General features: G+C 34.9%; 1 protein-coding gene across 15 annotated transcripts in view; it reads right to left on the reverse strand.

The window, feature by feature from the left end:
- Positions 1-1,625: 1,625 nt before the first annotated feature.
- Positions 1,626-12,684, reverse strand: part of l(1)G0196 (inositol hexakisphosphate and diphosphoinositol-pentakisphosphate kinase) — a 76,269-nt gene continuing 65,210 nt past the window's right edge. For 10 of the 15 annotated variants that reach the window (XM_071591111.1, XM_071591108.1, XM_071591105.1 and 7 more), the window contains 3 exons: positions 7,478-9,565; positions 6,603-6,932; positions 1,626-3,071 (listed from right to left, as the gene is read on the reverse strand). In XM_071591111.1, coding sequence (XP_071447212.1) covers positions 2,194-3,071; positions 6,603-6,932; positions 7,478-9,565 — 3,296 coding nt within the window. In that variant the 3' untranslated portion in view covers positions 1,626-2,193. Of the gene's footprint in view, positions 3,072-3,453; positions 3,486-6,408; positions 6,431-6,602; positions 6,933-7,477; positions 9,566-11,678; positions 11,724-12,684 lie in introns of all 15 variants that reach the window. The other 5 variants (XM_071591116.1, XM_071591119.1, XM_071591118.1 and 2 more) reach the window with 5 other exon arrangements.

Here is a 12,684-nt window from a genome sequence, read left to right on the forward strand (position 1 = left end):
ACATTGCCAAACCACATTTTGGAGACTAGCGGTCAAAATACCATTCTTGATTTAGTAAAAATCATTAATGAAATTATTACAGTGAGATGTCATGAATAATTACTCATGCTTACATTAGATTTTTTTTAAAGCAATAACAGTAGCAGGAAAAAACTTACATAAGTTTTTCTCAAATTTATCATCGACCAGGTTAGGAATGTCAATCCCTTCCATTGAATACAGTCACTTCATAATTATTTGGAACTTATTACTGGTAAATATTTTCCTAAACCAAGGGATACAGAGAGATTAGTTGACCAAAGTCAGAACTATTGATTCCTTGAAAAAATCACGAGGACTCATTACTGGCTAAATCTGAACAAACTGGTGAGAGAATGAAAAGAATAAATTTTAAAAATCACAAGTATTTTAATTAAAACATGGTAAGATAAAAAATAATTCCTTAAAGTTTTACCATGAAAAAGTAAATGGAAAAATGTAACAAAAAAATTCATGTTCATCTCCTTCGCTCACAGGAAAGATAAGTATGTACTTTGCTCCAAAACGTTCTGTTAAAAACCAGTAACATTAATTGCCTCTGACTTTAAATTCCAAAGCCTGAACTTAATTTCAAATCTAGCTCTCTGTGGTGAGCTATCGTAAGATGCAAGCTAGATATGCTTGGGGCAATAACATCAATTGTCTACCAACAAGTAAAAATGTGTTTACATCACACTGCAAATATGAAACCCAGCACAGAAACTTAATTTTTGAATGAATTAGTTAGTATTACATTAATATTAAGATTGAATGTGATTATAATTCTGGGTCAGCATGAATTACTTAACCTATGTGAGACTTGAACCGTAATTTCTAGAAAGGATGAAAGTGGCATTGATGAATTCTTCACAAGACCTTTGCAAGTAACATTATATTGTTTTAGCCAACCACCAAATGCAACTATATATCATCCAATTTGTTGATATTCTTGGCAAAAGTAGCAAATAATTATGTCCTGTTACATGGCAATGAAAGGGTTAAGTAAGAGTTATCTTTAAATTCATATCTGAAATTAATTCCAAACAATTAAAGTTGCTCTTTTAAAAATAGCAACAATAAATTTTAATTTTGATTTAAAAGCATGGCAAAATATATAAAAATAAATTAAAAGTTGAACTCCAAAATACTTCTCATGCTCTAACACTTTCTATTGCAATGTGGGACACAAAAAAAAATTTCATTGTTACTTCCTAAAAAATAACAAAAAAATAATTACATACATATATCTTCGGATGAAATAAAAACAATTTATCACTATTTACATAGCAAACTACTGAGTTAAATAAATACTCTTTTACAGCATTTTAATGAGGGAAGGACTAAAATCAACTATTGCAACAAGAAAAAGGTATGCATTACAAGGGACAAACAGGGCTAGGAAATCTTTTAGCTTTTGCTGAAAAAATTCAGAAAAATTTAAGCAAAAAATCGATTTGATTAATTTTAAATGTTTCTATTCTTACTATCCCAGCAAATTCTCTAATAAATATTTTAAAACGTAGAAAGATTAAAATTTAGCATTTAACTCTCACATCACTTCAAATTTTCAGGAGACCAGAGTAATTTCTTACTGGGAAATAAAACAATTTTATGTTTTATAAAAATTCATGAGCCATTTTAATGCATACATATAATACTGTACAGATGACATTCCAATTATTACACAGTAATATTTTTCCATCACAGTCAGCTAAGACACATATATTGAGCCCATCACTGGAGCTGATTCACTATGCCATTTGATTAGGTCGGTAAAATAATCGCTCATCTTCTTATTCAATTTTGAAAAACCAAGAGCAGAAATAATTTCATCGAGAGAATGGTCAAAATTCTTAAAATTATTGTTTTAAAGACAGTTACTGGGTTGCAGGATGACCATCAGTCAGTTAAGAGGATATAATTGACTACTTTAACAGAAAACAAAAGAACACATGATAGAAGTTAATATCACATTGCACACCTTGTATCACATGGCAATAGCTACTATTGGTTGGCAAAGAATTTCACTGATTCTTCAACACAAACATCATCAAACTCAGATTTTCAAGTTCAAGTCGAGTTCCCTACCACCAAAATTCTCTCCTGGTCATAAAATACAATTCTTGTTAGGAAATAAGGTAATTCAACTAATCCTTCCCAGTTACATCACCATTGCTACTGAGTTGATTCTTCTTTGCCATTATTATTGGATGGTGAAATTCCTGATAGAACATCCTCTTGAGAGAGTATAGCCTCACTGACTTCCTCCACAACAGTTATATCCAAATCTTCAGCCTCTTCTGCTTCCCCAAAGTCCTCATCCTCTAATAATAATTCAGCTGGACCTGATGGAGGCGTGGATGACCCTTCCGGAGAAATGAGTTCACTGTCACCGCCTGCATCAAGCAAAATCCCTGCACTACCCAGATCTTGGCCATCTATTTCCATGGAAAACCTGCTTGAGAAGGGAGCTCTGGTTGCAACCCCAGCTGCTGGAGCAGTGCCAGTATCTGCTGAACTATGCTTAATTGATGAATGGCAGGATGTATGTGAAGAAGAATAAGTGGTAGTTGTTTGAGATGGAGAAGCAGCACCTTGCTGATAAACTGGTTTACTTGAGGAAACACATCCAGCCACATAAGAAGGGGTACTAGGGGTAGTTGTAGAAGAGTGATATGCAGATGGAGTGTAAGCACTAAAATTGCTCCCACTAATGATTAACGAAGATATAGATGTCTCCAGGGTTGGGGTAGTAGAGAGTGATCGTGGATACATTACCCTTTCAGAATTTCCTGTACTAGAAGATCCTAAACCAGATGATGAAGCTAATCCAGAGCCAGCCTGCTGAGTCAGTGGCTGAGTCTCCACCAAAGGCTGTTGTGGTATGTACTCGGGAGATGGCCGCCTACCATGGGTAGATGATGAGGTAGCACTACTTCTTGCTGATGCAGAGAAAAGGTAAAGGTCAAGGGATGACGAGGAGGAACATCCATTGGGAGAAGAAGGACCTGAACTGCTTGATACAAAAGATGGGGGACCACTCCAACCAATGCCTTAGCAATTCAAGTAAATGGGAGTAGGGAGGGGAAGGTTTAGGAATAAAAATAATTTTAGTTTTAGAGAGTTGCGTGTTACCTCAATATTACTCATATACACTAATTTGATAATTATAAGTCATAACTGAATCACTAATGAATTAAAAGTTAAAACAAACAATATGAAAAGTATGATACAGCTACATGACATGTAGAGAAGATTACTTTAGTTAAAACAGTCAAAATCTTAACTATATTCATTGCCATTACAAGTATTTTAATGCAATACATTTTATGTAGTCTGTTTACATTATGGTTTCCATATCATATAATGGGACTATTTTCACCAAATTTACCCTTTAAAATTGAAAAACAGAAGAATTAATAGCAGTTATGTTACCTTAGCTCATTGAAGCTCCCTTCTCATGTCACCTTAAGGAACATGCAGGATATTCATGCAATAATAATTGTAGTATTAGGTTAACAGTTGAAAAAAAGGGGAACAATGAGTAAAAGCTAAAAAAATCTATTTCAAGCAGGCATGAAATTATTACCAAATATAGATTTCCACACAAAGATTACAGAATAATTTAATTATTGCATGTTTTTAGCCAGTTAAAAAAAAAAACTACATTACATGTACTAATGGCGACCATATTGATGGTTAGAAGCAACTTTCTACTGCAACTATAGGATTAGTTTATTTTTGTTTGAATTTGGAAAAGGTTTTCAGGAACAATTTTAATGTTTTCTTGCTTGGGATTTCTAGGAGGAACTTTGGTTTGGTTTAAGTCTACTATCAGTAATGTTTTTTTTAAAGAATATGTGCATTTAAGTGAAATCTAGGAAGTAGATCATTGAAATTTAGGCTATCACAAGTTCAAATTCATGCAATAGTTCCCTGGATAATTTAAATACATGCAATGTCCATCACATAAATTACACAAGCTCAATTTGTAGGCATAATGTGAAAGTAAAAGTTGGAAGTGGATTTTGATAATAACATATAATAATATGTTAGTTCTAATCACCATTTCACAATTCCCTTAAATTTGATGTTGATTTCATTAAGATAAATTGATTTAATACATGAAAAATTGCAGAATTTTGATTTAACAGCAAAAGATTGGTATAGAGAACTTAGTTATTAGCCCCTGGAAGTTACTTGCCATCTCATTTCACAATAACCATTAAATATGAAGGCATATGCTGAAGTTCATTTGCACGAAGTCCCCTAGTGTTTCTTGAAATTTTCACAATCACCTTTAAACTAAAGAGGATCCCAAGTTACATTGATCCTTGGTTACATGGATCACCAGTGAGTTACAATTATTAAACTTTTATGCTGTAGTATGACCTTCCCAAGCAGGGCCCACCATTACTCAGTAGATTGGGTACTGCTAGCCAATTACAATTACCAGTAAGACTGACTCCTTAGTAAGTTATTATTTAAATTCATTTTTCACAGATTTATCACTGTACTATTTAAAATGAACACCAGACTTAAGGAAACTGTAATAAATGGACTTGAAATGGGCAAGATATTGGAAATTAATGCTAAAGAAAATTATTGTTTATAATTATTTCATATGGCACAAAAGAATAGAGACATGAACAACTGATGGGGCTGAGGACCGATATTAGAAAGGTTAATTTGCTATAACAGAAAATGACACCAAGGGTCCCAAAATCCCAAATGCATTCTCGATCAATAAGGTGGTGGAATACTTTCACATGATAGAGGAAAAACTAGCAGGTTTTGAGGCAAAGGACCCAAATTCTAAAAGTTTTATGAAGGTATTCGTGACAGCCAAATAAGCAATTTTAGGCTATTAAATAATTTCCATTAAGGAAAAAGGTTATTGTACAAATGTCTCTGAATGAATACATTCACATACGTAATATAGAAACTAGTGTTATGCCAGTGTCTCCAGCAGAATCAAAAAAATATTTAAATGCACTATCTGCTTATGAATCAGCTTTTTCTTATGTATTTATTATTCAGAAAGTACAATGCTTTGAATGAGTTAATTTTTATTTCTTCATTTTACTGCTCGAGTTCTACCTTTGCTTGCCTTAATTATCAAATGAAGAGACGAGGCACTATTAATACAATGTTTTCCTTCCTGTTGATGAAAACTGACTTTAAAAAGTCCCGTGAAATGCTCAGGTGATATACAGTTAATACTAAAAGTAGATTTTATATGTTTATTGAGTTTATTTATTTTCCATGTTTTATTGAATAATACTGATAAGTAGGGGTGATGTTTTTGGATTCCAGGTGACTGTTGCGTTACCATGCAGCACAAAACAGTATATCTAAGTTGATATATGATTATAGCCTAAGAGCGCTACCACTACTTCTAGCACACTGATGCAATGGGTCGGCAGCATTTGCTGAAGGATGAAGGGTCCAATTGATAACAAGGATTACAAACAGGATAATGGAATTGGAGATTTACATGGAGGGCAGCTTATCAGAGAAGGCATATGACATTTCAATGCTCTAATTAGTAGATTACTTGTGCTATTATTACTGTGCACTCACACTGCAGACGTTAAAGATGACCTAAAATTAGATATTTTCAAATTCCAGGAATTGAAGTGCAAAATAATTGCTAATAATGGACATGGTACTTGTTTTTCCAGGTGAATATAAATAAGTACCTTCAAAAATATGAGACTGTTTCTAAATCAAATTGATTCCTAGACTAATAGTTATGTTACACGGAATGGTCAAAGAGTCTATGTGCTTTGTATGAAGACCAATATAGAGTATGACCCAACTAAATGGAGATTTCCATAAGAACAAGAAGAAGTGAAATATTATTTAGCAGCATTTCCATTTACTTTTCCTTATTTCAGCAGCAAAAATTATAAGCTTTCTGCAATCATGGGTTTTATCTCTTATCCATGGTTTCTCAGTTTATTATCTGATTTATGACCACAAGAATTCATTGATCACTATCCTCTCAAAACTAAGTTGCGATGGGTACCATCAAATGTACATATATTTTTGAATATTTTATTGCCAATAGATATTCTAATGAATTTCCTTGATGCTCAAGACTGATGGATACAGTTTAAATATTTTTTTTTACATTTTCACTCCTTTTCAAGTATATAACAATTATATAAAATTAAATATTTACTAAAGTGAAACTTCTAACCACTTAATGAAATCTTTGGACCTATCAATATTATCCTAACTATGAACAACTTAGCTTCAAAGAATTTAACACTGTAACTTCTACTTAAGAATCAGTGACATTTAAAACTAACAAGATCAGAGAGTTTGCTTGCTTGGTTTTCATATTGTTAGTTATTAACAAATTCTGTGATGGGTTCCACTCACTTGAACATGGATAGCCTCAATGCTTTCACCAAAAGAAAGAAAAAACAAAAGTTTACACATAAAGAAATAAAATTTATGGTAACAGGGCAATATTAGTAAACTTGAAGAAGGAAATAAGACTTCAATTTTTGCCACAAAAATCAACCAATGAGCATGCAGATCAAATTATTACCCAAGAATCAAAATGCACTCACTGTTGCTGGGTGATTGTAGACGAAGAGGTGGAGGATGACCTCCAGGAAGGATTTCTCGAGATTCCTTCGAATGATGTCCCCCAGATGATGCAGTTGATGATGTCTGTGAGGAAGACATTGAAGTGGATGTGCCTTGTGTCGAAGGGGTGCCATGCGTTCCGGGTGGGCCAGGGGGTGGGGGATCATGAGGAGGGGAGGAGAGGGGTGTTGTGCGGCATAGGGGAGCCATTGTCATTGCCTGCAGGAATGCATCCAACTGGCGCAGGGACAGAGCATTGTGCAAAGTTTCCAGGGGCCTTATTGGAGGTACACCTCCACAACCTTCTATTGCTGAAACAGTAATGTCAATAAGGAATTAATTTCAATATATTGCACAAGTTCAAAAAAATGTATGCATTATCAGTTAATGACACTGGAATGGGTTTTTGGTTATCACAAACTGTATTTTCCCCTCATTTGCATTTGTTTTGTCAAACTTAGCTATTAGTATGTTATGATGATTTTCATGTAACTCACAAAGCATTATCCATTGTTAACATAAGTCTGAATCAATACTTGTGCAGTTATTGTTACAATTTGATTAATTTCTTAATCATATCAACTTGATTTTCAGATAAATATATAATCAAAACATACATAACACCCTTCTTATTATTTATTAAACTGTTTAAAAACACCAAATAGTAAAAAATAAATATGCAACTAAATATACTAAAAACCACTTTAAAATGAACATTTCACCTTAGTATTGTATCAAGGGGCCATTTAAATGAACTACCTCCTAAGTGCAGGGTTGACCTTGACAATAGCGTTTGTCCAATGCATGCTTTGAAGTGCCAAGGGTGGGCAGAGTGAAACTGCCAATTTCAACTTACCAGAAACAGACCCACCAACATTTGGGATCATATCACTGAGATTAGGTGCACTGGATGAGCCACTTATCACTGCAGTGCTGAAAAGTCTGCCAGCTCCTCCAGCTCCAGGCGCTCCAAAAGCAGTTCCGCGGAAGTGGTGGTGAAGGAATTGAAAGGCGCCGCCCACCCCCCCAAGGGGCAGGAGGCGAAAGTAGCTCAACTGCCCAGACACACTGTGGCGGTGGTGGTGGTGGTGGTGATGGTGGTGTTTGGAATGGGAGGCCTCTCCAGGGGTTGCCGTGGACGATGAGGACGGGAGCTGCCGGGAGGAGGATGTGGGACCTGCTCCCATGGGGGGCACGATGGGTGCATCAGGTGAGGAATTATCAGGGCAGGAGGGTGGAACAGACCCAGGGTCCAGGGCCACCTCTCCTTTTCTCCCTACTTCCCCCTCCTTCCCAGATACCTTGAAGGGACTTTCCTCCCCGTCACTGGCATCATCTGGGGAGGCTGGGGAAGCAGGGGATGAATGGTAATGGAGAGGAGGAAGGTTCAAGGTGAGCCAATGCTTGTGGGCAAGTTGGTGGCCTCCATAGTAGGATCGATTCAGGGGATCAAATAGGAATAGAACTTGGCAACGGCAACAAATAGGGTGTAAACGGCAATCAGATATAGGGATGTGTGAGGAGAGACGACGGGCAGGGCTATAGCATGGATTAACAAATGAACTCAAATTTGACATAACTGTTGATGAGAGACCATGAGCAGGGGGCATCTTCATGCTTGTTACTGGCTTTGTTTTAGGATTGGTGACATCATTGGAAGAAGAAACAACAGGAGAAGAGACAGAATCCGATAGATCTTCTGAGCCCACATCCAAATATTTATCTTCTGATAGAGGGAGGCTACCAAGACGTGGAATGGCCATCTCTGATGACAGATCTAAATCTTCTGATGATTGTGGACACTTGGAGGTTTGTGTAATTGATACATCTCCTTCACCTTCCCTTGAACAGCCTAAATTTAAGGCAGACTGAGGAATTTGACTTTCTTCACCAGTATGAAAACCAGAAAGAAAGTCCTCATTAGATGAAAGAGATTTGGGTGGAAATAGAGTTGATGATGAGAGAGGTGAGCTATGAAGCACAGTAAAAGGCACAAGATTAGTTTTCAAAACTGAATGGCAAGTACTGCTTCCACTATTTATGCTGGCTCTTGAACCAGACTGTGAGGAGACATTCCCACTGTCTAAAATATCAGGTTTGTGTTTTCCACTGATGGAGCTAGGTCTTGTGGGTAAGTTAACCACTTGCATTTCACAGTTAACATCACTGGAAAAGGATTGATTAAGAGTACAATCACTAGGTTTCACATTGGAATTAGGTGACTCATTTGATGGGCTATTGCTGAAACTGAAATTCAAAATTGGTTGGAAAAGACTTAAGAAATTCTTTGGTTTGCCACATGATGAATTTGATTTTCTATCATCATCTGAATGAAATGGAGGAGGACCTTTAGAGCATGAAAGTTGTTCGGAATCAACACTGTTAATATTTTTCAATAATTTGGAATTATTACTGCATATCGATGGAGCTTTTGACTCCTGTAGGTGTTCGTTGGGAATCTGACTTAAATACTGGATACCGGCACTCAAGTTCTCTTCCTGGCAAGAATGACCACCATTTGTGCTCTCGACTAGCCTTCCTTTGACGGCAGAATCACAAGACATTGAATTATAAGAAAGAGGGGGGACTCTGTGGGCCACAGGAAGTGAAGCATTTGCTGAAGATATTGAACCAGGGGATGGAGCATCTGGAAAGACTGGTGGTGGTACTAGACCATCAGTGCATTTGCTGGGAGGAGAAGATGCCAATGAAGAAGTGGTTAAGCAAAAACAGGAACAACAGCACTTATGGTAACAGCCACAACAGCAATTCCCATACAAATAAGAAGGGCACTGATGCTCAGGTGGAGAGACACTATTTGGTTTGGAGTATGAAAGAGGTGGGCAGCAGAGATATGATGTCATTGGAGAACTTTCGGTAGGAGAAGTTCCTACTGAAGGGAAGGTAAAGGGAGTAGACTGGGTTTGCAGGGGGGATTCAGAATCTAGAAGCCATCACCGACAAAATTATTATGCGACATTTTAAGGTTCAATAAAAGTGGGATTTGCTCAGGGTCACACATGGAATTGATTGGCGCCCATCAAAATTTTTAATCATAAAAGTTTCATGTAGAAATGTTGGAATTTTATAAATTCAAAGGAAGTCATCAAGAACATATTAGTGAGAATAGCATGTGGATATGCAAGTTATCAATAAAAATTATAATGTGATTTCATTAAGAATGCAAAAAAATCAACAAGAAAAAAATTTTTTAATTATTAACGGTGATTAATATAAAAATAAATCCATTCATAAGCCAAAAGAATGGATGTTAAAAATAATATGTATAAAAACATTTAAAACAATAGGGCATTAGTAGGAAGAGATTTTGTTATATAAGGATAGGTGGATTTATAGCAAACAAATTCCAACAAGATGTGTTGACCAAGAGAAAGAGAGAGTACAAAGGTCAATGGTTTGGATTGATGGAGGAGGGAGAAAAGGAAAAGAAAAGATAGCAGATGACAGATATGAGTTGTGCAATAAGAAGCTAGGAAGAAAACAAAATTAAGAATGGAGCTAATAATGAGAAAAATTAAGAACTGGAAACTAGGTTGAGATGAAAGTATGGATATGACAATACCTTTACCATAATTTGACAATAAATTTTGAAAAACTTTCTTTCGATAATAAACACAGCTTCATCTTTTAGTTTAAGAGATAGCATATCATTGCAAGGAGAACAAAATTCATTTACATACAATTAATGATTTCTAGTCAACAGAATTAAAACAATCTTAACATGGAAGTTATATACTTTACTGATTACTTAACATATAAAAGTGAGAAGTTATTTTGTTGCCACACAGTTATTTGAATCAATCATGCATACATTATATGATAAAACGTGATTGGTGTTAAAAATGAACACAAAATTAAGATAAATATTGAAAATTTTAACAAGATGCACTAGCTAGGTGAATATAAATATAAGGGCATTGTCAATCCAAAACTTTGGGTAAAGAACAAAACTATGTTAGATAAATGTTACAAAATTTGAAATGCTGTATGAGAATGTAATATGTAGAGAAATAGTTTATAAATTCAGGAAAAAGGGACAAATATGTAGAAAGAATATATTTTAAGGAAAAATATGATGAGAAAAAATACAAAACTTCATAAGACCAGCAAGCCATGAATAACAGCACAAAGGAGCTGAAAATTGGTTTTTCAGGTATTAGGGAAAGAGGATTTCCAGTAGCAAGGAGAAAATAAGTCTCAGGGAAGCCTGAAAATCAACGCTAGCCACCAATGTGACCAACCAATTGGACCACCAAGGTCACGGGATGTCTGGACAGATAAGCTACCTTGTTAATCCATTATCAATTGCTTCAAACTCATAGCAATCCATTCCAAGAGGTAGGCTTCAGTTTAGGTGGTAAATATCAAACAACATTTTAGAAAATAAAACTCATGCAAGCATAATCAACCCGAATCATCCTGAATAATAACTTATAATCGCTTTTCAATAGGAATGTCTCCAAAACATTAAATTTAGTAATTTGTACTACAAAAATTTAATTAGACAACTTTGTAAATCAGGGGATTTATAGTGAGATAACTTTTTTAAATATAACATCATAAATTGAGATAAATTTTGGGCCAAGTAATTTCTCAATTTAGTTCAACCCAAAAGAATTAGTTGGAGAGATAATCAGATTGATTCAAATATTTTAAATTGTCAAACATTTATGCATATTATAACATACAAAATTACCACTATCAACTTCAATTGACCATTTTAACTTAAATTTTTTGTTTGCAGCCACAGAGAGAATGTTTGTAAAACATACAAAATAGATTTTTGAACAATCATAAAACAACCATGATTTTTACATCTAAGCACTCATGGTAGTTTTGAAAAAAGAGATCTGCATGAACTTTCACGGAAATAATTACGCCACTTGAGGAAATTTCTACAATAATCGAATGCCATGCATATGAGCCACAACGTTCTACAGAATAATTTTATAAAAATCACCAAGAAAAAAGTGGCTAATAAATCAGTGTGCACTTAAATACAATAAATTTGTTACAGAAATAGGTCATGCACATACCGTCACTGTTAACAGCTTCCAGACTTTGACACTGCAATTCAGCTACTGATTATACAAGAGATGAGAAGACAAATAGATGCATTAACTACTAGAATTGTATCTTTCATGCTTGAATAATGTTAAATTATAATTTTTGACATCAATTTTTTTTCAATTTTAGCCCTTCAAACTAACCTGTATTATAATGCATTGGAACTTAACTCTCAACTCAAAGACAAATATGTTACATTAAAAACAACCAAATGTTGCGTTCACATTATATGTATGAAGGACAAAATTGTAAAGTAGCAAGGTCCTGAAATGATTATGCTTCAGAAAGTAACATTTGGTACATCAACTTCACCACAATCAACTACTTTCTGGTGACAATTGTTAAACTAAGAATAAGCTATTCGGTGGAACAATCTTCAGAAAATACTGTTGTTTGGAAAAATAGCACAAGCAGCAGTATGTTGAATTTATCAATTATTTAAAGAAAAAAATATTTTCATTTATGTCAGCTATTCATTTCAGAACACATGGAACTAATAGCACTAAGAAGAAATAAAACCTTGAGTTTAAGGTAGTTTAAGCCATTGATGGCAGGGTTAAGATTCTACAAAATACTCGTAAAGCAAACTGAGATTAAATCAATCAAGCACAATTTACACACTGTAAACATACATTCTGTTCCTAATTCTAAAAGGTAACAATGCAGGCCTTCACTTAAATATGCACTGGTGAGTAAATACACATATCTTTTTAAATCAAACAATCTTGCATTGTGGAAATTAAGCTTTTCTTATTCTATAGCATGTTTAACTAATGATTCTGTAGAGTACCCTGAGTGAGTCTTGCAAAAATACCAATAAATACCTAACCCACACCCAAAAGAGCTTACCCAATCAAAACTGAAAATCCAAATTATAAGATAAAATATGAAGTCTTTTACTTAGTCACTGGGAAAAGCTCCTTCAGATGCAATTGTCATTTCCATGACATGGCAAGCTGCAAGGTGCTGGTGCCC

This window comes from Hetaerina americana, unplaced genomic scaffold (assembly GCF_022747635.1).
Source record: "Hetaerina americana unplaced genomic scaffold, ioHetAmer1.1.p SCAF_42, whole genome shotgun sequence".
Lineage (NCBI taxonomy): Eukaryota > Metazoa > Arthropoda > Insecta > Odonata > Calopterygidae > Hetaerina > Hetaerina americana.